We start from the raw sequence: 24913 nt of genomic DNA, 5'->3' as shown, positions 1-24913 counted from the left end.
AATATTTATAGTTTAAATTGTAAATAATATGGTATGAATTAATAGTTTTTTAAGTATTTCACATGTGTGTCAGTTTTTCATTACATAAGATTGAATTTATAAGAAAATCTTTTTATATTCCAAGATTCACTTGAAACACAGTGTTGTTATGAATGGTGAGCAACTCTTTTTGTCTACAAGTAATATTTTTTAATTCAAGCCTAAACATAAAACAAGTAATAACCATTAAAACTAGAGTCATCTAAAGTCTAAACTTAGTCTTTTAGATTACTGTTACTGTATATGACAATATAAATCTGAGTTCTATAACACGTTTATTGAATGTTAGGCATCACGAAACTATATAAAAGTTTACAAATACCAGAGTTACTCATTGTTTTGTAAATTAAATCTCTACAAAAATGAACGTGTTAAGCTGAAATAGAATAAGCAAATACTAGACAATGTTAATTTCCAGTGACTGAGCGAGTCACCGTAGTAAGGATCGATGGCTTTTGTGAGTCACCATGCTAGATCTGTTGATGAAAATAAGTATATTTACTTAGATTTGTAAAATCAACATAAAGCTCTGAAGAACAAACCTAGATTGCGTTAAAAAGGTCCAAAAATATTGATCTGAACCAAGCTTAGAATTAGGAAAGTACAATGAACAATCGCTATCCATGAGTAAAATTTGAGGACAATACTTACGCAAGAGAGCAATAAATTTGTAGAAGGAAGAAATTGAGCAAGAGAAATAGAATCGTTATCGAGAAATAAGAAAGTCAGGTTTCCGCATCACTTCTCATCTCAACGAGAAGGAAGAAACTTCTGGCATACTTCATGCTGGGTTTCTAAATGTACTACTCCGTATATATTAATATAATTATATAATTATATTATATATTATTATAAATTATAAAGGTGTAATAATATATGTAAGTTTCCTCTGTGAAGCAACTATTTGTAACATACCATTTTCATATGTTTTTTGTTGTATTCCCAAATATATCACACAAATTTTAACATAAAATACACACAATTAAAAATTTTTAAATAACATACCGTGCAACGCACGGGTCAAATACTAGTATATATATAAACAAGTTAGAAATAGAATTTAATAATACAGATTTGAATAATAGAGAAGAATTACTTAAAAGAATATCACAACAATTAGGAATATATAAGTTAATCTGAATGAGATTCATCTAACAAATTCTTAAAATACGTTTGTACTTAAATATGTTTCTTTACCGTTATTCCAAACTTGTTGTATATATAATGTTCTCAAGTTTTCTTCTTGTATTTGTATTTCTAGCATTTACCTGCCTTCCTATATATCCTAAATTTGAATTTTGGCTATATAAATATGGATCCTAAGTTTTCTTCATGGATCGTTTTAGACCTCACAGAGGTAAGAGCCAGGAGGTATCATATTAGATTTTTTTTTAAATGACTATTAAATATTTATTCATGAGTATTATCATATCAAATTCAAAACAAAAAAACAAAAAAAACAAAAAACAAAAAAAAAAAACAAAAAAACAAAAAACAAAAAACAAAATAAAAAACAAACAAAACAAAAAAAAAAAACAAAACAAATTAAACTCATTCCAACACGATTATATTTAGATTAATGTTGTGATAATGAACCACAATAGATTTAATATCCCAAAAATAATATTTATATATACACACAAGTATATAAAATATTATTGGATATTTATCCGAAATATATATATACACACAAATATATATAAAACGGATCCCAAAGGTTATATATACATGTATATCTACGAAAAAGATATACCAATATATATCAACCAAAATTGAAACTAATAATCCTCAGATAATAAGTCCAATCCAACTAATATATCAAAAGAGGGAGAATGGATTTTTGCTTAAAAGCATAATCCAAAACAAGAAAGAAGGAGAAGGAAGAAAGAAATGTATGAGTTAGGCGAGTGCCTTTCTTTCTTTAAAACCTTATTTGTCACCTCCCAAAAGTGCTAGGACCGTTGTGTCCTAGGTTTCCCAGGATAAAACGTACAACGGTTCGACGTTTGAGCACCCAAACGAACGAACTCAGCGAACTAGAGCACGGGAAAAACACAGTAGCAAGAAAAGGAGTAGGAGCAGAGTTTTTGAGAAGAAAAAGTGCTTATCTTTGTGTGTTGTGTCACTCTCGTTCTTCCCTCTCTTGTTGTCTCTCACTGTATAGTTAAAAGACCTCTACTCCCACTACACTCTTATATAGGAGGTTGGTACTTAATAGCATCATCATGACACATTAACCAACATAAATTCAATTTAAAAAATTGAATTATAACGTTTGAAACGGTCGTACTTATTATCGAAATAATATCAACGGTCACGAACTTAATATCCGATTAATTCGTATCGACCATAACGACCAGTTTCAAAAATATCTGAGTAACCGAGAAGTCCGTACAAACCCGAAAGTTTAACAAATTGGGACCGGAAACCACACCCGAGTGGTCCGCAAGCACCAAAACGGTGCAGCACGAATCAATGCATCTAGCATTGACTCGTGCTCAGCACGAAAGTAGCTCACACGAAAGGAGCTCAAAAGCTTAATTCACTAATTAAGTTTTCAATGTTTAATTGCATAACTTTCGTCCATGCAAACTCTCGTCCATGCATAATGCATCATCCCAAATTTTCATAATTAAGCTTTCAATGTTTAATTTCGTCCATGTATAATGCATCATCCCAAATTTCCATAATTAAGCTTTCAAAGCTTAATCCACTTAAGCTTACAACACCAACTTTCGTGCAGTGCCACGAAAGTTATTAGAATGCTAATTTTAATTAGCATCTAAAACTTAAGTTTTTGACTTCTCTCAAATAGGTTCACTTTGAGAATCAATTTCTCATTCACCTATTACTTATTTTGAGCATACATTATATCAAATTCTTCGTCTCACTACGAAGAACCCGAATCCACATTGACCCGACCCAAATCAGAAGTGGATCCCACATATATTTGTACCACAAAATAATCACTCAAAATGTCATTTTAATGCTATTTTTCCAACAATCCCCCACATGAATGAAAATTGATTTTCAGGATATTTTGAAATTGGAAACAACTGTGTTCAACGGTCGATCCCTGCTAGGATAGGTAGGGATCACTATACCCTTTGAACCTTCCCTTGTGAAGACATGTTTACTCTACTAGCTGTACGGTAGAACGCGATGTCTTTGAACCGACTGCCGTTTGTGTAGACGATGACATATCTCACACAGGAACCTCCCAACCATGCTCTGTTCTCATGATTGTGCCCATTTTGGTCGTGGGTCACCGTCCTGGTTCTGCAAGAGTTTGTGAAGAATTGTGCCCATCAATTCTCCTTTGAAGCGACCCTCACTTCTCTCTCACATAGGTGATTCTTTTCCGAGTATCCCGCATACTCACACATGTTAATCGACATTCGAATCATTAAAGCATCAACATGCTAACCTTGCACGGGAGCCACTATTTCTAACGAGGAGTGGTAGGAAGTCCGAGACCCAACAGTGACACGCTCCGTTCCATAATTCAGTTGTCCCATTGAACCTAGGTGCTAGCTAGGTTGGGTGTCCACTATAGAACTTTTAGTCCAAGGGCTTTAGACCCATTCCTTGTTCCAACTTCTCCACAACTATTTGCTTACCCTCGGGTTAGCGAGTTAGCGGCCGCTACGTTATCTTTTGACATCACGTAATCAACAGAGATAACCCCTATTGTGAGAAATTGTTTAATGGTATTATGTCTTTGACTTATAAGTCTAGACTTACCATTCCACATCAAACTCTGTACTTAACCAATTTTGGCTTGACTATCGCAACACACACAAATTGGAGGTACGAGTTTACCTCTAGCATCGTCGTCCCAGAAGGTTGGTCTATATGGCAGGGCGACTTTGCACTGGACACTTGCTGGTACGCAGAGTATAAAAACCGCGGCCCAGGAGCTTCAACCGCTAAAAGGGTGAATTGGAAGGGTTACAAGAGGAACATTTCTCCAGAGGTTGCTAAGCAGTTTACTCCTGGACCGTTCCTGATGGCTGATGAACAATGGCTCGGGCGTGCCCAGATCCCCTTTTCTCCTGGATTTCTACAGCCGTAGAATAAGCAAGCTATCATCAGACCCGGCCAAGGATTTCATCCTAAACCTACTTTTACTATAACGTACTATATATCGACTAGATAGGAGGAGTTTTCATGTCATCACCAAACTAACCACTTGTTTGGCTCATTCATTCAATTCATTGAGATAGATACAAATTTTGAGTACTATCCTCATCAACCATGATTCAAAGTTTTTGATTGAGTGGTAAAAACTCCTCCTTTTCAATTAAGAGTGAATGCACAAAGAAAAAATCATTCAACCAAATCTCAATCAAGGTAAGTGATAAACATTATTTTTTGTGTTATTTTATATATAATTTTTTTATAGTTTATTTACAATAATTAATAATTAATTAATTAATTAATATATATTTTTATTTAATATTATATTTAATAGCTTTATTAATTTTGTTCAATTTTAGTTCCACTGGTATCGGATTGCTCCCCTATGTGGGAGGTCTAGGTTTCGAGCCTCAGTGTAGGCATAGATTGTATGGGTATCCCCCTTCCTTTGTAATAAATATTAATTTTGTTCAATTTTAGTATAGTTATTATTAAATTTGTTTAGTATTTAAATTTTGTTAGTCCTTTAATTCCTTGATCTTAGTTTATTATTATTATTATTATTATTATTATTATTATTATTATTATTATTATTATTATTATTATTATTATTATTATTATTATTATTATTATTATTATTAGGTTAGTTAATAAGATTGTATCAGCATGTTTGAAGTCCATGAAATAGCGGTTCTTCTCCCTTCTTTCCGTCAATGGCGGTCGACGCACGAGAGAACAGAGGCGCAAGCTCAGCGGACAAGAACCAATCTTCCGCAGACCAATTCCTCTGGCGATCTGAGCGGAGAACGGAGGCCTGAACACTATAAATAGAGAACAGACCTAAATAGAGAACATACCTCACATCAGAGGATCATCAATATGGCAGCTACAATTCTATTTTGAGGCATAGTAATTCATTTGGCAATTTCTTTCTTTCTTTCATAGCAATTCAATTTTATTTCTTTCACTTTATTCTTTTTGTTTTTATTAATCTATATAATTTACTAGGTGAAAGAATGATACTGTGTATGCTTCTTGTTAATTTCAATATGTTTGCTATATTGTCCTTCTAGAAACGTGAATGAGTTTACCATGAAACTTTTGCAGTAGTTCTAGTTTTAATATTGTCAATTGCTTATGTTTTATCTTATGATTCGAATTGACATTATTTAAGTTGAATTTGATCAATTTAGCATGAGTTAATCTATTGAGAGAATTAATTGAGTTAATATAGCCTTTATTCCTTAGCTGTTTGGTTTCGTAGTTAATTTATTATTTTTCATGCCTTTATTTTCGCATGCGTTTTCATTTAGTTTAATCCATTTTGATGGTCAATTCTATTTTTCGACTTTTGATTATTATATTTTTCTAAGTTGTTTTCATCTAGTTTAATTTACTGCGATTGAAACTTCATTTAAATTCTTTAAGATTATTGCTTCCCATTATAGCAAGTTATTAAATTGCTTAGTATCAATTCTCTTTGGGTTCGACCCTTGCTTTTGCACCCTGTTACTACTGACTTGTGCACTTGTGAGGACACATAACTAAATTGTCCATCAATAAGACAATTAGCTCTTTAAACAATAAAAACAAACAAAAAGAAAGAAAAAACTTAGTCTCCTAAGATTCCCTAAACTCAAATGAAAACAAGCAATCACATAGAACCACCAAATTGCCAATCCCCGGCAACGGCGCTAATTTTTGATTGTAGCAAAAATAAGATGTGAGTTCGGGTGTGTTATGTCGTCCTCAAGGGATTGGGGTTATGGCACGCAATATGCAATCACAAGAAACTAGGCACTAGCATAAGGAAATCAACAATAAGCTAAGCAAATCATAACGAGATTGAGGCTACGCTAACTAAACAAAGTAACACAAACACAAATTAACAAGATGTAAACACGAAATAAAGAAATAGGACTTAAGCTAGGGAGCATTATCATCTAATTGCTTTAACAACCTAAGGGATTAGGGAGAACAAGTAACCAAGGAATCAAGCGGGAATGCATTGCCCCACTTTCGTGGTGAATCAATTCCAAGTCCATCATGCACACAAAGCATCTAAAGCCCCCAATTTCCTCTATATTCGTAGGAAGAAATCGGGTTTATGCAAGGGGTGGCTTGGATTCATCACCCAACTCTCGTTGAGGCAAGGAATCCTCCGAAAACAAGCTAATGAATGTGTACATCAAACATTAACAAGATATAAACACGAAACCTTCACAAACACATGAACCCTAGGTTAGAGTTCTTCCCCTTTTTTACGATAATTACAAACTAAGCATCAAGATATGAAATACAACCCTAACTCAAGTCCATAAACTAACTACTCATGATTAAATAGCATAAAGAACACAAGAACACAAGCATGAAACATAAATCTTGCAAAATAAAGAGATAAAAGGAAGAAGAACTTATGTATTGAAAATGGAAGAACAATCTTCAAATGTTGGAACCCAAGCTTCAAATCCAAGATTACAAGCTTCAAAAGTGTTAAGAAACATAAATCTAAGCCTAATCTAACCTAAAAATATGAAGGAGAATGAAAGAGAGTGTCTAGGGTTCTAACAAGAGTCAAAACCAAGTAGAAATGACCAAAATTCGTGCATATATAAAACAGAGCGCAGGGACACGGCCATGTCCCTGGCCGTGTCCAAAAACAGCAGTGAACACTGGAATTGCACAGAAAATACACGGCCATAGACACGGCCGTGTACTTGTCCGTGTCTTTTGGCCTTCAAAACATCAGAATTTGGAACTATGAACTTCATGAAAGTTGTAGCCCTTGGAGTCTTCTTTCTATTGGCGCAATAATCACTTCTTTTGGACATTCCTAGACCTAGATATGGTCCAAAAAACAAACAGTGGTCAGTTTTGAATTGTAAGTTTGGAATTTCAACTTCAATGATGATTTTGACCTATGTGGCTTCCTTTTTAGGCTTTGATGATTTTATAAGAATTGTATCCCTTTGAGTCTTCTTTCCAATGGAACAAGAATCACTTAATTTGGATACTTCTAGACCGAGATATGACCTGAAAACAGAACAGTGGACAATCCATGCGAGAATTTCAGCTTGTTGACACTTGTTCCACTTTTGTCTTGGTTTAATTTGTCCATATGATCAACACCATTAAAAACATCACTCTTTGGCTCCTTTGGAAGTGTTGCATCCATCTCCTTAGCTTCACCTTGGCTCCCCTTGACTCCAAATGCATCCAACATGATCTAAAATCCTCCATTTCTACTCAAAGATAATGAATTGTGCATAATGGATCAAATGAGCAAAATAAAGATCATTTTGAACAACATTGTGACACTTCATAAGCAAAACAAGGCTAAATATGGGGTATAAATATGAACAATTATTCACTTATCAAAAAGCCTTGATGAATGTGATTCGTTGGATTTATCTAATCTAATAGCCTACAATTAACTGCACTGCCGCACTTGAACCTTCCTCTCTCTCTCTCTCTCTCTCTCTCTCTCTCTCTCTCTATATATATATATATATATATATATATATATATATATATATATATATATATATATATATATATATATATATATATATATATATATATATATATATATATATATATATATATATATATATATATATATACACTGATGTTATCACATCTGTGCTTGTTTTTATAGTTATTTTGAATCATCTCAGTAATTAAGTTCATTAATTTTGCTTATTTAATACATGTTTTCCTTGCTATTATCATTTAATTATGGTTCACACTTGTTTTGAATGTTTTACGGTGTTTGTTAGTGTTTTTGAACCATTGTGGGTCAAAGTTATGAGCAAGGGAAGTCCTAGGACAAAATTGGAGTCAAAAGTGAATCAAAAGACCGAAGAGTTGTAATTCCCGTTGAATTCGGCGACAGCTTAGTATTTTGATCATATCTCATGCTAGGAATGTCTGATTCAGGTGATTCTTGCGCCATTGAAAAGAAGACTCGAAGGGCTACAACATATGACTCAGCAGAAAACTCGACGCGTCGAAAATTTCTAGTAACATTTCATCTCGCATAGATTGGCGACAGTTTAGTATTTTGATCATATCTCATGATAGGAATGTCCGATGGAGGTGATTCCTACGCCATTGGAAAGAAGACTCGAAGGGCTACAACTCTTATAAAGATATTAAAGTCTAAATAATAAGAGAAAATGGTAAAAATAAGCTTACAAACCGTACCTATTGCAATGGGCGCGATTTTTAGAAACTTCCTAATTTAAAGTGGCATTCTCCAAAGCTAAAGAAAGGATAGTAATTTCCTAATCATATGGTGGCAGAAATATCAAATGATTAAAGACGGCAATTTCTTATTTATTAAATAGGAATATTCCTAATTTCTCAAGGGTTGATCCCAACTTTGTACCTATTATAAAATCCCACTTTCCTCAACCCTAAGGAGAATGAGTTTTAGTTTAGAGTAAATAATTAGAATAGACAATTGTATAGTCTAGAATTCAGAATTTAGAGATTCTTGGAGACAAGAAGGAGAGAAATCAAGAGCCACAAGTTGTCTTGGAAAGCAAGAAGACTAGGGAGATTTGGGAAAATCGTCTGGTTAATTCTTGTACTCTTTTGATGATTTGTAATTCTTTATTTATATTTTCTATGTATAATTTAGCCATGCTTGGCTAAATTCTTTAGAGATTCTTGGGTAAAAGTGTGTATGAACCTATGTGCCTGAGCTCTCAGTTTCTTTAATATATTATTGTTTGGGTTTAATACTTGTGTTGCAATCGTGATAATATTGTTTGATGCTTGTAATTAATGGCCATAGTTACTAGCTTCATAGCCATGTTTGTGTCACCAATGAGAGTTGGGGCATAAATTAGGGCACACACAATTGCACCTAATGGTTGGACCTTGGGAAAGGGGAACTTATTAGGGGAAGTTTATTCTAGATTGTTGCTCATCGGGAGATAGTAGTAATTAGGAATAATTGAATGCTGATCTTCGATCTTATTGGGTGTTTAAGCCACGGAAGTGGAAATTCACTAGGAATAGAGATTACGGGAGTAATTCTGTTCCACTTTGCATTCCCATACAAGTCTTAATTCCAAACTAAATATTGCAAACGATAATTGGCACTAGGTGATTAAATACTTGAATCCCATGAATCTCAACTTCTCTTTTATTGTTTTCAAAATCCCGAACCTCTGTTTTATTTTATTTATTTTATGCCAATCAGTCATCTAAGTAATTGTTAGGATTAGCTCTAATGAATAAGTTAGTAACTAGTGCTTGATACAACCACTTCCCTGTGGATCGATAACTCGTACTCCGAGAATTATTTGTTTGCAAATATACTACGCATCATATATATATATATATATATATATATATATATATATATATATATATATATATATATATATATATATAAAAGCATATTCGATAATAAATTCAAATAATAAATTGAATTACAATTTTAAAGTAATATATTCTTCCATGATTGAAAAATGAATCAAGTTGCTGGCCCAAAACAGTTGATACATGTATATATGTCATAAGATGATTTAAATAAGTATCTGACCAAAAAGAAAAACAGAACTCCTTTTATTTATGAGCACCCGTGTGATGCACATGATAAAAATTTAACTATATTTCAAAAAAAATTGAATAACTAATACACATCTCAAGAAAGTATATAATTATTTAATACAAAATATGAATATATATATATATATATATATATATATATATATATATATATATATATATATATATATATATATATATATATTTAATTGCAAATTTTTAAAAACTTCTTGATATACAACATTTATTGTTGAAGAAGTATACTCACCATTCTCACCTAATACCACTACTTTAAGACCATTTGGACTGTTAACTCTAGACAAAATCACATACAATTGTCCATGCACAAACACCGATTTTTTCAGAGGGGTAGGATTTCCAAGAGCAAAGAATGTCATTGCCCGATTTCATCAAAATGGGTATAAAGACCTTTCAAGGTGGTCCACTTCAATCATTCCTTTCTTATTCTAAGTGGTGTTCCTATTGTGGTGAAGCTCATGCATTGGAGAATTGTTACAAGTTAAACTTTACAAGTCCAACACCACCTCAAGATTGTCAACCTTTTCGTTAAGAGTGTGGTGTCAATATGAGTCAAGGAGTTCCTCAAGAAAACACTTTTCAAGCTTTGGACCCACAATCTCCATGGTGTGCTATATGTGGTGGTTCTCATGCTTTGGAAAGTTGTCATATTTGGACTCCCACTTACCAAGTGCCTCATCAAGATGATCAACAACAAGCTTTGGAATATAATGTCAATGTCAATGAAAAAGCTTTTCAAGGAGGTGCACCACCAATGTTCATGCCACAACCTCTTTGGTGTGCCATATGTAGATGACCGCATGAAGCCGAAGGATGCTACATCTTTGATCCTAATTTCCAATATCAAGGACAAGTTCAAGAACCTCTACATCAAGAACCTCAACAACAATATGAAGACCAATTTCAAGAAGTCCCTTACCAAGAACCTCAACAAGAATGTCAACCATTTGATCAAGAGTCTGAGATGAAGTTCATGATGGCTAACATGCTTATGCAATTGAATGAGCTACAAAATCGAATGGATCAAATAATGGCTCAAAGACAAGGTTTGGCAACTCAAGAACCCATTCAAGAATTACCTTCCAATGGAGAGGTTCTACAAGAATTACTCTTGCCAAATGAAGGTCATGTGGTTGATGGAAATGAAAAGGAGGGTGATGAACTTGAAGATGAAGATGATGAGGTTTATGATGAGTGCATTGAGATGGAGACACCAAGTTGGGGAAGTGTAGAATTGCAAGGGAATGGGGATAAAGAGCAACTTGGAGATGGTCCAAGTAAAGAAGTGCTCAAGAATGATGAAATTGATGAAAATTGTGGCACACATGAGGAATGCCCTTCATTGGATGACATTCCCATTAATGAGGATTTTAGAATAATTTGGGAACCGGGAGGTGTCAATGTTCTTGAGAGTTTTGGCCCACATTGGCCAATATTTGAATTAAAGGATTGCCACTTCTTATTGGTGTATGAGAAAGACCCAAGACTCTCTTTACTTGCCAATGAAAAGGAAAGTCAAGAAGAGAAAAGAAGTAGAGATCAAGAAAAGGATCAAGCTCATGGCTACTATCTTGATCCAAAGTTTAGGAAGATATCATTGATTGATTTATCATAAAGCATCTAGATGATAATGTTCCCTAGCTTGAGCCCTATTTCTTTATTTCGTGTTTACATCTTGTTAATATGTGTTTGTGTTACTTTGTTTAGTTAGCGTAGCCTCAATCTCGTTATGATTTGCTTAATTTCTTGTTGATTTCCTTATGCTAGTGCCTAGTTTCTTGTGATTGCATATTGCGTGCCATAACCCCCAATCCCTTGAGGACGACATAACACACCCGAGCTCACATCTTATTTTTGCTACAACAAATGGAATGACCATTCCCGAGGAAGATGATGACAGTTATGGGGTTTAATGAAAATTGGATCCAACTCATTATGCTATGTGTTACGACAGTGAAATATTCGGTGATGGTCAACGGGGGAGTGGGGGGGCGTGTAATCACCACCCGCGGGCTCAGACAGGGAGATCCTCTATCACCCTACTTATTTATTATTTGTGCAGAGGGTCTTTCAATGCTTTTACAGAGGGCACAAATGGATGGAGCTATACATGGGTGTAGAGTGGCTAGAGGGGCGCCGCCAGTCTCACATTTGTTCTTTGCAGATGATAGCCTGCTGTTTTTTAAAGCAAATATTCAGGAAGCGGCTGTTATTAAACAATGTCTGATTAGATATGAAAAATTGTCTGGGCAGGCTGTAAATTTCTCTAAATCAAATATATGCTTTAGCAAAAATACCCAGGATGTGCATAGGGGACAAGTGGCGGGTTGTCTGGGTGTGGAACAGGCACCCAATTTTGGGAAATATCTTGGCCTACCATCGTTTATAGGAAGGAATAAAAGGGCAGTCTTTGCTTATGTGGAAGAAAAAATTACACAGAGGATTGGTTCTTGGAGTAAAAAGCTACTCTCACAAGCAGGAAAGGAAGTACTCTTGAAAAGTGTGGCTCAATCAATGCCTACATTTTCCATGAGTGTTTTTTTGCTGCCTGAGACGGTATGTTTATCTATTCAGCAGACTATGAATAAATTCTGGTGGGGGAGTGGGGCAGATCGTGGAATTCATTGGAAGGCTTGGGATAAGTTGTGTGTCCCTAAAAAGTATGGTGGATTAGGTTTTAAGGACCCACGGACGTTTAATCTGGCTATGCTGGGGAAGCAGGCAAAAGTATGGTGGATTAGGTTTTAAGGACCTACGGGTGTTTAATCTGGCTATGCTAGGGAAGCAGGCATGGAGATTTCTTACTGATCCAACCAGTTTGGTGGCGAGAATTTATAAAGCTTAGATACTATCCTACCACAACTTTTGTTGATGCCACCCTAGGAAATTGCCCAAGTCACTGCTGGCGAAGTATTATGGCTGCACATGATCTTGTCTGTTCTGGGGTACGTCGGAGAATTGGGAATGGGAAAGCTACATTAATATGGGGTCACCCTTGGTTACCAGATGATCCCAGTCCTTTACAAACGCTCATGCCTAATGAGTTAAGGGAGGCATTAGTAGTTGGTTTGACTGATCAAAGTACAAATACCTGGGATCCACATATTCTTTCTGATTTATTCATTCCTGAGGATGTTGCCCGAATCACCAGGATACCTGTAAGCCCAGATTATGAAGACTCATGGTATTGGGTAGGAGACCCAAAAGGGATGTACACGGTTAAAAATGCCTACAGACAGATTATGGGAGAATATATGAATAACCCAGGTGCTTGTGGAAATTAAAGGTACCACCCAAATGGAAGAACTTTTTGTGGAGAGCCGTATGTGACATTTTACCCACCACCAATAATCTAATTGTAAAGAGGGTAGAAGTGGATCCTACATGTCCAATGTGTGGGCAGACACAGGAGAATGTTATACATGCTTTGATTTTATGTGATTACTCTAAATTGGTTTGGAATATTTCGGGATTACCTATCACGAATATCCTAACTAATTACTTCTCATCATGGCTCATAGGAGTGTTAAATATTCTGACAGATGATCAGACAAGACTAGCGATTGGTGTGTTATATTACCTGTGGAGAGCCCGAAACTCGGCTGTATGGGACAAGGCCATCCCACGGCCACGATGGACTGCCATGATAGCAGCAAGGGCCGAGAAGGCGTACAGCGACATACACTGCAATCAGCAGCAGCCGACTACCGCCACTGCGCCGGAAGACGAGACGCATCACCGCCCCAGGTGTTACTTCGATGCGGGATACTAGCAGACCACGGGGGAAGCAACGTATGGGATTGTGCTTCTCGAGCACAATGAGACGTTTATAGCGGCGAGATTCGGCAGTTTACCGGGTGCTTTCTCACCTCTTATGGCCGAGGCATTGGCGTGTAAGGAAGCACTCTCGTGGCTCAAAGACCGGGGTCTTTTAGAGGTAGATTTTCTCACAGATTGCATAGAGCTACGAAATGTGATACGCTCAAGCCGCATGCCTACTCTATCTTACGTTGGAGTAATTGTGGACCAATGCAGGACAATTATGTCGTCATTTACATATTTTTCTTTGAACTATGTTTCTAGAACTCTCACTTTACATGCTCATACATTAGCTTCATTAGCTTTCGATCAGGATCATCCTATGTATTGGGACGTTGTCCCTCCTGACTCTATTATTCCGTTCATTCATTAATATAACAAAGTCATTTGATTTTCAAAAAAAATAAATTAAATACAATTATTTTTTAATAGAATGACCGTCGTATAATTTATATGATATTAAAATGACTAATTATTACCATAACATTATTAATTCCTATCTATAATGAAAAAAAATCAACTTATATTGCAAAGAGAAAATGATTATTAAAGAATTTACATCGATCTATTCCACAAAGTCATAAATTAAAGACATTCATTAGTTTCAATTCATAATTAATCATGCATTATGAATTATGATTTATTTAGACATCAACATTATAAGATTCTTTATATGTAACCATTTACAACTTGTTGAAGAAGGCAAGAAATGCAACTAATTAACCGTACAACGTTTCTCAACCTCAATTTCGTCAACAGAATTTAAGGTTGTTAGTTTCATCTGTGGCCGTACAATGCTATAAGTAGGGTTTGAATTCTTGCACATTTCAATCATCTAAGAAAAGGAGATCAAACTTCAAAGGCATCACCTTTGTAAGAGACCCCATTCAAGAGGTTAACAAAAATGGGGTCTCCGGAGCAGAATAAGAAGGTGGCTGTTACTGGCGTCGCTTCCATTTTCTTGGTGGCGTGCGTGGTGGCTGCCACCGTCTCCGTCGGTAGTTCTGGCGGCGGTGAGATTTCAACTGCATCAAAGTCGGTGAAAGAAATTTGCGCCCCAACTGATTACAAGGAGACCTGCGAGAGGAGCCTTGCCGGCGCTAAGGACACAGACGACCCCAAAGAGCTTATCAAGGTGGCGTTCAAGGTGACGGTGGAGAACATCACCGACGCCATTTCTAAATCGGAGCTTCTCAAGGAGGCGGACAAGGACCCCAGAACTTCCGACGCTCTCGACACGTGCAAGGAGCTGCTTAAAAACTCCATTGACGATCTCGAGAGGTCTTTCGAGAAGGTTGAGAATTTTGACCTGGAGCGCGTCAAAGAATACACTAACGACCTCAAGGTTTGGCTGAGCGGCGCCATTACACAGCAACAGACCTGCATAGATGCCTTCGAGAACACCACCGGCGACACGGGTGAGAAGATGAAACACCTCCTTAAAACCGCCAATGAGCTTTCCAGTAACGGCCTCGCTATGATTACTCACTTCACAGAGCTCCTCCAGAGCCTGGAAATCCCTGCTGGCCTCAACTTCAAACGTAGGTTATTAACAGCTGAAACTAAAGGAGAAGGAGAAGGAGAAGAAGAAGAATTCCCGGGATTTGTAGACGCTGCGACGCGCCGTCTCCTTACCACCAATCCGGCCTCCATTAAACACGACGCTGTGGTTGCCAAGGACGGAAGTGGACAATATAAGAGCGTGGTTGAAGCTCTTAAGGCTGTTCCTTACAAAAACAACGAGACTTTTGTGATCTTCATTAAGGCCGGTGTGTACAATGAGCGTGTGGAGGTTCCCAGGAAGATGAACAAGATTGTTTTCGTGGGAGAAGGTCCAACCAAAACCAGGATAACTGGATCCCGGAGTTACAAAGACGGGATTGGGACCTATCACACCGCCACCGTTGCTATCCAAGGAGACGGATTCATTGCACGGAATATCGGATTCGAGAACAGCGCAGGGGCAGCCAAGCACCAAGCCGTAGCCATTAGGGTTTCAGCTGATATGACCATATTTCACAACTGCCATATCGACGCCTATCAAGACACCCTCTACACCCACGCCTACCGCCAGTACTACCGCGACTGCACCATCACCGGCACCATCGACTTCATCTTCGGCGACGCCGCCGCCGTCTTCCAGAACTGCAAGATGGTGGTGAGGAAGCCATTGGAGAAGCAGGCTTGCATGGTGACCGCGCAAGGGAGAAAGGAACACCGCGGGGTGGGTGGCCTCGTCCTCCAAAACTGCGACATCATCCCAGACCCCGCCCTCAAATCTGTGAATCCTCCCGTCAAAGTCTACCTCGGGCGGCCATGGAAGGAGTACTCCAGGACGATCATCATGCAATCTTACATCAACGGTTTCATCGCCCCCGAAGGTTGGTCTCCATGGGAGGGTGAGCTTGGACTGGACACCCTCTGGTACGCGGAGTATCAAAACCGCGGCTCCGGAGCTTCAACCGCGTCTAGGGTTAACTGGAATGGGTACAAGAAGAATATTAGCCCAGATATTGCTCAGCAGTTTACTGTTGGAATATTCCTGCAGGGTGATGAATGGATCAAGCCAACTGGGATTCCCTATGACTCTGGAATGACGAAGGTGTAGTGTAGTGTGTAGACCAACTAAGATTCCTAACTATATATATATGTATGGTTGCTTACTTAATTAAACTGTACTAAACGTGTAACTGTAATATTGAATTGGCGGTATACGGTGAATCATTTTTACACCAATTTTTTTCCTTTTGATCATCTATTTTTTTTTTTTTAAAGAAATTTATAAGCAATATGGAAACTGTGGGCAAATTCATAACTGATAAAGTCAAATCTGGAATATAATTAAAATTTTTTTATTCACAATCAGGTAAAGCAAACATTATTAAATGGATCATGGTACATACAATTGTGTAGATTATAAATAAAACATACATTTTTAATATATTAAAAATACATTATTTCTGTACATAAAATACATTATTTGAAAGTACTGAAAGTTCATTATTTTACATACTATTAAATAATGCACATTATGTACTTTTTTTTGAATACTATAAAATAATGTATTTTTAATATATTAAAAATGTACTTTGTATTCATGATTCACACAACTATGTGAACCATGGTTCAGACAATAATTTGCCCATGTCAAGATACTGTGGCCATTAAAAGCTAGAATGGCATTCTAACATTCTACCAATGTTAAGGGGCAGCTAGTCGGGCGCCTAGCGCTTTGGCTCTGTTGAGTTAGGCATCGGAATCACTCGCACTAACTCAGTCGAGTTTGGCGCCGGACTCGACTAAGTTAGGCACTCAACTCGGCTGTCTGGCGCCGGACTCGACTAAGTTAGGCACTCAACTCGGCTGTCTAGATAGAACACCTCGGCTGAATTAGGCGCCTAGTGCCTAGATAGAACACCTAGTCAGCCAATTAGTCAGTCTATCAAATAAAAGTCAACTAGGGCGGAAATCGCTAAATGTCTTTCATTAACTAGATGAGGGCAATCAGTATATGCAAGAACAACCTATCATCATTCTTCAATTCAATCATGCAAACACAATCTCAGCCCTCCCTAGACAACATTATTATTATTACTATTGTAAGCCAATGCCATAGAGGTATATATTATCATATATAACTAATCACAAATTAAATATGAGCATACATCACATTTGTAACACCATGAGAGAATTACATCAAATATAATAGGGCAGAATATATATATGCCTAAAAATCCATACAAAGGCTCTCTCTCAAGTCTCAAACATGATTAACAACTTGAGAAACCTTGCCATCACCAAAAGGCAAGCTCGCATCCTTGCTCTCTACCTCTGCAACCTCAAGAAACGCTTCCTTCTCGTGCAAGGCTTTGCAGTGGATATACAATACCACATTTGCAGCTAAACTGTTAAGGGTCACCCCAGTAACTAAACTTGAACTGTACACCACTATAATTGCCGCTATCCAGAAGAGAATCTCTCTGTGTGTAAAGTTTGGACCAACCATGCCAAACCACAGTGAATAATAAACCACCATCAACGAGATCACAAGGCCGTAAAGTAGCAAAATCGACGCCGCTACCCGCCTCATCCCCTTCACTAATTGGGCACTTCCCCGCAAGGGCTCATACCCCCACTTTGATTCCACCACTACAATCACATACGCCAAGGACCAGTTGATCTGCAGCCATAAAATGGTGGGTAAAACCAGGAGCACATACAAAATTACCAAACCCCAACTGGGGTTGTTGTAATTCACTTCAACACCGACAATTTGAAGCCCAGCCAACAGAATTAGCGCCGCCAAAACCCCGACCAAACACACAATTATTTGAGAGACGATGAGGGTGGAAAGCATGGGGAAGAAGGAGCACACCAGAGATTTGACGGAAGAAGAAAGCGTCACGGGTCTACCGTGATGTCCATTGAAAGTACTGTAGATGATAGTGCCAAAGGCGCAAGGGGCAAGGCAGAGAGCAAATAGGGCGAGGAGGATGGGTCGGGCTCGGGGATCAGTGGGGTCGGCGTTGAAGGAGAGTAGCCATTGTTGGGGGTGAAAACCATTAAGCTGGGAAAAGGCAGCGGTGAAGAGAGATGGGTAGATGACGATGGAGAAACAGAAGGGAAAGAGAAAGAGCAGGGAAAGCGCAAAGAAATGGAGGGAGTGGGCAGTGGTTACCCGTTTGGCCTCAGAAGCCACTCCGCGGAAGGAGAGGCGCTGTGACACTGCTGTAGACATGAGAGATTGATTAGAGAAGATGATGATAGATGAGTGTAGTTGAGAATTGAAGGAAAGGAATTATTGGTGGCCCAAACATTCAACCAAAATAGTGTTTACAAAGTACTCCGTACTTGTGAGGTTATGAGTTTATGACCTCACACTTCAAACTTATCCATACCAAATAATTCCCCACACCACACGGTTTCAATATAAAGATAAATACTACACAGGGACTTGTTTCGCCATCCGTGGTTAGTGGTCAGCGGATTGTATTAGCGAATAGCAAATTGTGTTAGCAGATTAGATCAACGAATTGTAAAAATATATTTGGTAAAATTAATTATTTACTATTAACGGTTGAAGTGTAAAGAGACATATAAGGGCATGACTAAAACAACAACAATAATTCAAAATAATAATAATAATAATAATAATAATAATATATTATTATTATTATTATTATTATTATTATTATTATTATTATTATTATTATTATGTTATGTTTGACAAACCTAGTTGAAAGCTGAAAAATGAGCTGAAAACTGAAAAGCTAAGCTAGGAGTTGAAAATTGAAGAGTTGTATACTTGAAAGTGTTTGGTAAACTTAGCTTTTTGATAAGCTGATAAATGTAAAATATAAAAAAGTACATATTCATAAAATTTAAATTAGTTTATTTACATATTAAAATTTAACATTTAATTTGTCTTTAAAAAAGTTTAACATTTTGAAATAAAACTATTAACATAATTATGATCTAGCACCCCATAATGAAGTAGAAATATTGTTGCGAATCTCCTTCATTTCATAATAATAATAATAATAATAATAATAATAATAATAATAATAATAATAATAATAATAATAATAATAATAATAATAATAATTGCGGCGAGAAGAGAAACGAGTTTTAATTGAAAAGGGTAAATGATGCCATTTCTTTAAAATAATAAGAACAAAAACGGAGAAAAAGTTAGGAAGCTACTAGGAGAAGGTCAATGGTCAATTCCACTAAGTGTGCACTGTTTTTTAACACCTTCACCGAGGCTCCCATATGAGAGTTTAATCCATATGCCATCTGAGCACAATGTGCTTGACAATTGACCCACATATTTTAATTATACTAAAGTAACAAATTAGATTGTGTCACGTCCGAATAGAATCTATATATATATATAAAAGTAAAATCCTCCTAGCCAAGTTTTCCCCCCAAAACTTAAGGGCATTTATGTAATCTAATAATAATAATAATAATAATAATAATAATAATAATAATAATAATAATAATGTTATTACCTTTTTTATACGCAGTCTTATTATCAAATATATTAGGAATAATTATATTAGTAATATTTTATTAATTAAATAATTAGAGATAAATAACCGGAAGAACAATGCAGTTATACAATATGTAGTAACTAAGGTAATTATTGTTAATTAAGCTAATTAGTGTGTAGTATTTTATTTATATATAAAAGCTATACTTATACATAATGTGTATATATATGGAATGTCGTGTATTGTTGGGCAGAAAATAAATAATTGGAAGATTTTACCTTTTTTAATATATCTTACCATTTTATAATTTCAATACTAAGCTTTTTTGATCTCATCTATTGTGTATAAATACAACTTATATGACCATAGACAACTCATCAATTTCACAATCTCAACTAAGGTTAATTATTTCATTGACTTTTGCTAATTATCTTGTGATCTTCCACAGTTGAGGTTGATACGTATTTTGCACGGGTGAGGTTTTCATTATCTTAGTTTCTTTTTTCTTTCTTTCTTTTTGTGTTTTGTTTTGTTTTGTTTTGTTTTGTTTTTGTTTTTTGTTTTTTGTTTTTTTTTGTATTTTTTGATTTTTAAACAAGAAAACAGATTCGTAAGAAAAAATATTGATATATTCTTTTTTTTTTTAATTTATTTTTGTGGAGAAGATACAGATCTATAAAGATTGATCGGGAAGTGATAGATTTCCTTGCTCATCAAGTGGATAAAGTTTGAAGAGGGACGAATTCTGTATATATGTAAACAGATACAAAGGGAAGCATGATAAGAATACACTAAAAACGAAAATAATATTCAAAGCATTTTTTTATATTATATTCATATATATATATATATATATATATATATATATATATATATATATATATATATATATATATATATATATATATATATATATATATATATATATATACACATTATTTGGAATGCATATGGTGACATTTTTCGTGGGATAGCATTGAGAGGTTGAAAGACAGAAATTTTATTGAATCTTGGAAGATGAATGTGATCTTTGCCCAATCAGCCCAGGTGAATGATTCAATGGCTTTCTCTCTTCTATTTGCTTTAATTTTTGGGGAAAACTGTACCCTCTTTTTTTGTTTTTTTTTTTTCTTGAATTTTTTGAATAAGTGGGGATTTCTTGAATTTGTTTATATTGGATGGATTATGTTAATTTATATTTGAAAGTGAGATTTATTGCTCATAGAATGTGAATTAATGAGCAAATTGAGTGAACACTGAGTTTTGTATTCTATACTCTTTCATTATTGTCAAGGTCTTTTAGTGGCTGAAATATCAGATTAGGTTTTTAAAAATTGTTTGATAGAGTTATAAAGATTGAATCTTTTGACTTTGGTTAGTTTTAGTTCTCTATTCTTGCAAAAGTGAGCATATTCTTGTGAGTAGTAGAGATGTATGATTAGGTGTGGTTGTGTTAATGTAAAGGGTATTTGGGTGTTGAAAGGGCTGAAATAAAAACCAGATTTTGTTGGGAGTGTTTGAGAAAATGAAGATGATTTTGAGGTCAATAAGGTGATTTAGTTCAAGTGTTTGATATAGAAATCATAATTTTTATGAATTTCTGGCACAAAGGAAGCTTTGGGTTGATTCAAGACATCGGTGTTTGAATAAACTATATAGCAAACCCGGGATTAGTATGTGCAAACACCCATCTTCTATGGTATCCTGAGATTGGATCATGAGTGTGGCTGGAGTTGGTAATAGAAGTGGCGTTGTGGAAAAATACAAAAGGATTTATAATTTACTTATAATATTAGGAATAAAAAAAGGAAAAATGGAAAAGATTCCATAATTCACTTAATAGTAATAATAACATGGTTTAAAGTAAAAAAGGAAAATGGAATCTCATTTGTAAGTCAATAATAAGAGCCATCTATGCACAAGTGTCATCTATTACACTATTATTAAAAACAAAAAGGATCTATAATTTACTTATAATATTAGGAGTAAAAAAGAAAATATGAAAATGATTCCCTAATTCACTTAATTTATAATAATAACAAGATTTGCAGTAAAAAGAGAAAATCGAGTTTGATAAGTAAGTCAATAATATTAATTAATAATAATAATAATAATAATAATAACAATAATAATGATAAATGAAAAAATACAAAAAGATCTATAATTTACTTATAATGTTAAGAGTAAAAAGGACAAATGGAAAAGGATCCATAATCTATTTAATAATAATAATAATAATAACAAGGTTTGTAGTAAAAAAAAAATGAAATATGATATGTAACTCAATAATAATAATAATAAATAAATAAATAAATTAATACAAAAGGATCTATAATTTACCTATAATATTATTAGTAATTTCACTTAATAATAATAATAATAATAATAACATGGTTTGTGGTAAAAAAGTAAAATAAAAAAATAAAAAAATAAAAAGGAAAATAGAATCTGATACAAGTCAATAATAATAATAATAATAATAATAATAATAATAATAATAATAATAATAATAATCTATATCTCTATCTATATCTATATCTGTATATATACTTCTATACTATCTTTTTTTTTTTGAAAGGTTCTATACTATATATACTATAATTAAAAACAAAATTATATTTATTTGATTTCCTACCCAAACAAATGAAACAATAATAAATAATAAAGGTAAATTAAAAATGGAATGGACATGTAATGACCTCTCCTATGTGGGAGGTTATGAGATTCAGACTCAGTGGAGGCGTTGTTGACTTTTTGTGCTTTTTATTAGGTTGAGAAAGTATGTTTGAACAGATACTACAATGTAGAGTCAGTAGCATTCAAAAAAAAAAACATATGGAATGGATGTAAAACAAAAAGAAATGAATATTAATAATTGACTGGAAATTTAAAATAGAAAACGAAACAGAAATTAAAATTAAAAATAGAAAAGGAAACATAAATTAAGAAATGAATATTAATAATTGATTGAAAAAAAAAAGATCCATAATTGACTAAAATGGAAAAGGAAATGGTCAGATCATTGCATTTTGATATTATATAGTATAATACATCAAATCACAATTATGTCATAAATCTTTCACAATTTTAAACAATGGAATGAATATTAAAAATGGAACGGAAATATTTTAATAATAATATTCTACATCATCAAGTAAAGGTAAATTGAAAATGAAAAGGAAATAATTCAATAATAATATTCTACATCATCAATAGTAAATGCATATTTTAAGCAATAGTAAAGGTAAATTAAAAATACCAAGGACCTTGTGGTCCATTGGTATCAGGTTGCTCCTCTATCTGGGAGTTCTAGAGTTTGAGCCTTGGTGTAGGTGTAAATTGTATATGTGGGTATCTCCTTCAGAAATATTTCTATAATAATATTCTAGATCATCAATTAAAAATGGAATGAAGATGGGGTAAAAATATCAATGCGTCTAATATTCTAATGGACTAATTGATTGAAAAAGAATAGTTGAATGCAAATAAAAAAATGATTCATAATTGACTAATATGAAAAAATAAATGCTTAGATCATTGCATTTTAATTAAAAATGGAATGGAAACTAAAATTGTACAAAAATATTTCAATAATAATACTATACATCATAAATAGTAAATGTATATTTTAAACAATAGTAAAAGTAAATTAAAAATGGAACGGGCTTTCAAAAAAAAAAAAAAAGGTAAAAATGGAACGGAAATCTATATTCTATATTCTATTCTATATATAATTAAAAGTAAAATCCTGCTAGCCAAATTACCCCCAAAATATAGGGGCATTTTTGTAATATCATCCATTATTTATATATAGATATTATATACAATTAATAATATTTAATATATATATGGGCAGAAAAATATTATTATACTAGAAAATTAAGAATTTATGCATAGTGCATATATAAATTACACAGAATTTATAAAACTAATCAAATGTTGATGTTAATAATAATAATAATAATAAGAATTTTAAAGTCAGAATTATAAATTTGGTATTAGGGTAATAATATATATATATATATATATATATATATATATATATATATATATATATATATATATATATATATATATATATATATATATATATATATATATATATATATAAAATCATCCTATTTCATTTTTCCCGTCCAAACTTTTGTAGTAAAGCTTATTTGGTATGTAAATGTCAAATGAAAATTAAATAAAATCTATTAATTGGTAATATTGCATAATTAGTACTATTATGTATGGTATTATATTCTATAATATAATTGATAATATTATTGTTGAAGTATAATAAAAACCCTATGTAATAATGTAATAATAATAAAATTAAATTACAATTAAAATTAAAATAATAACAATAACAATAATAACAACAACAACTAATCAATAATAATAATAATAACAATAATAATAATAATCCAAACAAAACGATATATAAAATAAAATTAAAATTAAAAAATAAGAAGAAGACAAAAGTGAGCCACTGGCTCCTTTGTAAATAATGTGGTATCATTTTGATCTCACATTAAAATTGTTTGGAAAGATGAGCTTTTGAGCTCCTCTATATAAATTGCTCCTCTTACAAACATAATTATTTGGCCATCAATGTGGGCAAGTATTGGTAAGTCCAAAGTCTTTTTTTTTTTTTTTTTTTTTTTTTTTTTTAAGAAGTAAAGGAAAATTAAAAATGGAAAGAAAATATTTCAATTATAATATTTTACATCATCAAATAGTAAAGGCATATTTCCAAAAATAGTAAAGGTAAATTAAAAATGAAACGAAAATATTTCATTAATAATATTCTACATCATTAAATTAAAATGGAACGAAAATTAGGTAAAAATATAACTGCATCTATATTCTAATTAACTAATTTATTGAAAATTAAAAAGAATAATTGACTGAAAATGAATCTAATATTACTAATTGACTGAAAATATAAAAGAAAATGAATATTAATAATTGACTGCAAAAGGATCCATAATTGACTAAAAAAAAAAAAAGAAATGGTCAGATCATTGCATGTTAATTAAAAATGGAATGGAAATTAGAAATTGGAGGAAAATATTTCAATACTAATATTCTACATTATCAATAGTAAATGCATATTTTAAATAATAGCAGTGGCGGAGCCAAGATTTTTTGTCAGTGGGGGCAGAACATTACAAAAAAAAAATAGTTTTAAAAAAATGAAACACTTAAAGAAGTATAATTATAAATATTTTTGGATATATAAGTAAAAAATAAAACATATCAAAACTTTATAAAAATATTTATAATAAAATATGAAACATAATTAATTTGATGAATTAATTAGAATAGAA

General features: G+C 33.7%; 3 protein-coding genes across 3 annotated transcripts; 2 read left to right on the top strand and 1 right to left on the bottom strand.

Annotated features, from left to right (window-relative positions):
• Positions 1 to 7780: 7780 nt before the first annotated feature.
• On the bottom strand, positions 7781 to 18428 carry LOC109160757. The gene is made up of 2 exons (XM_019308995.1): positions 17342 to 18428; positions 7781 to 7806 (listed from the first exon to the last, which is right to left on the bottom strand). Exon 1 carries the CDS (start codon positions 18335 to 18337, stop codon positions 17360 to 17362), a length of 978 nt encoding a protein of 325 aa, XP_019164540.1. The 5' UTR covers positions 18338 to 18428; the 3' UTR covers positions 7781 to 7806; positions 17342 to 17359.
• On the top strand, positions 12696 to 13552 carry LOC109160792. The gene is made up of 2 exons (XM_019309037.1): positions 12696 to 13047; positions 13323 to 13552. Exons 1-2 carry the CDS (start codon positions 12696 to 12698, stop codon positions 13550 to 13552), a joined length of 582 nt encoding a protein of 193 aa, XP_019164582.1.
• On the top strand, positions 14449 to 16349 carry LOC109160756 (pectinesterase-like). The gene has a single exon (XM_019308994.1). It carries the CDS (start codon positions 14504 to 14506, stop codon positions 16205 to 16207), a length of 1704 nt encoding a protein of 567 aa, XP_019164539.1. The 5' UTR covers positions 14449 to 14503; the 3' UTR covers positions 16208 to 16349.
• Positions 18429 to 24913: the final 6485 nt, after the last annotated feature.

The sequence above is a fragment of the Ipomoea nil genome, unplaced genomic scaffold (genome assembly GCF_001879475.1).
Source record: "Ipomoea nil cultivar Tokyo-kokei standard unplaced genomic scaffold, Asagao_1.1 scaffold2921, whole genome shotgun sequence".
NCBI lineage: Eukaryota > Viridiplantae > Streptophyta > Magnoliopsida > Solanales > Convolvulaceae > Ipomoea > Ipomoea nil.
This window is presented reverse-complemented; position numbering and strand designations above follow the sequence as displayed.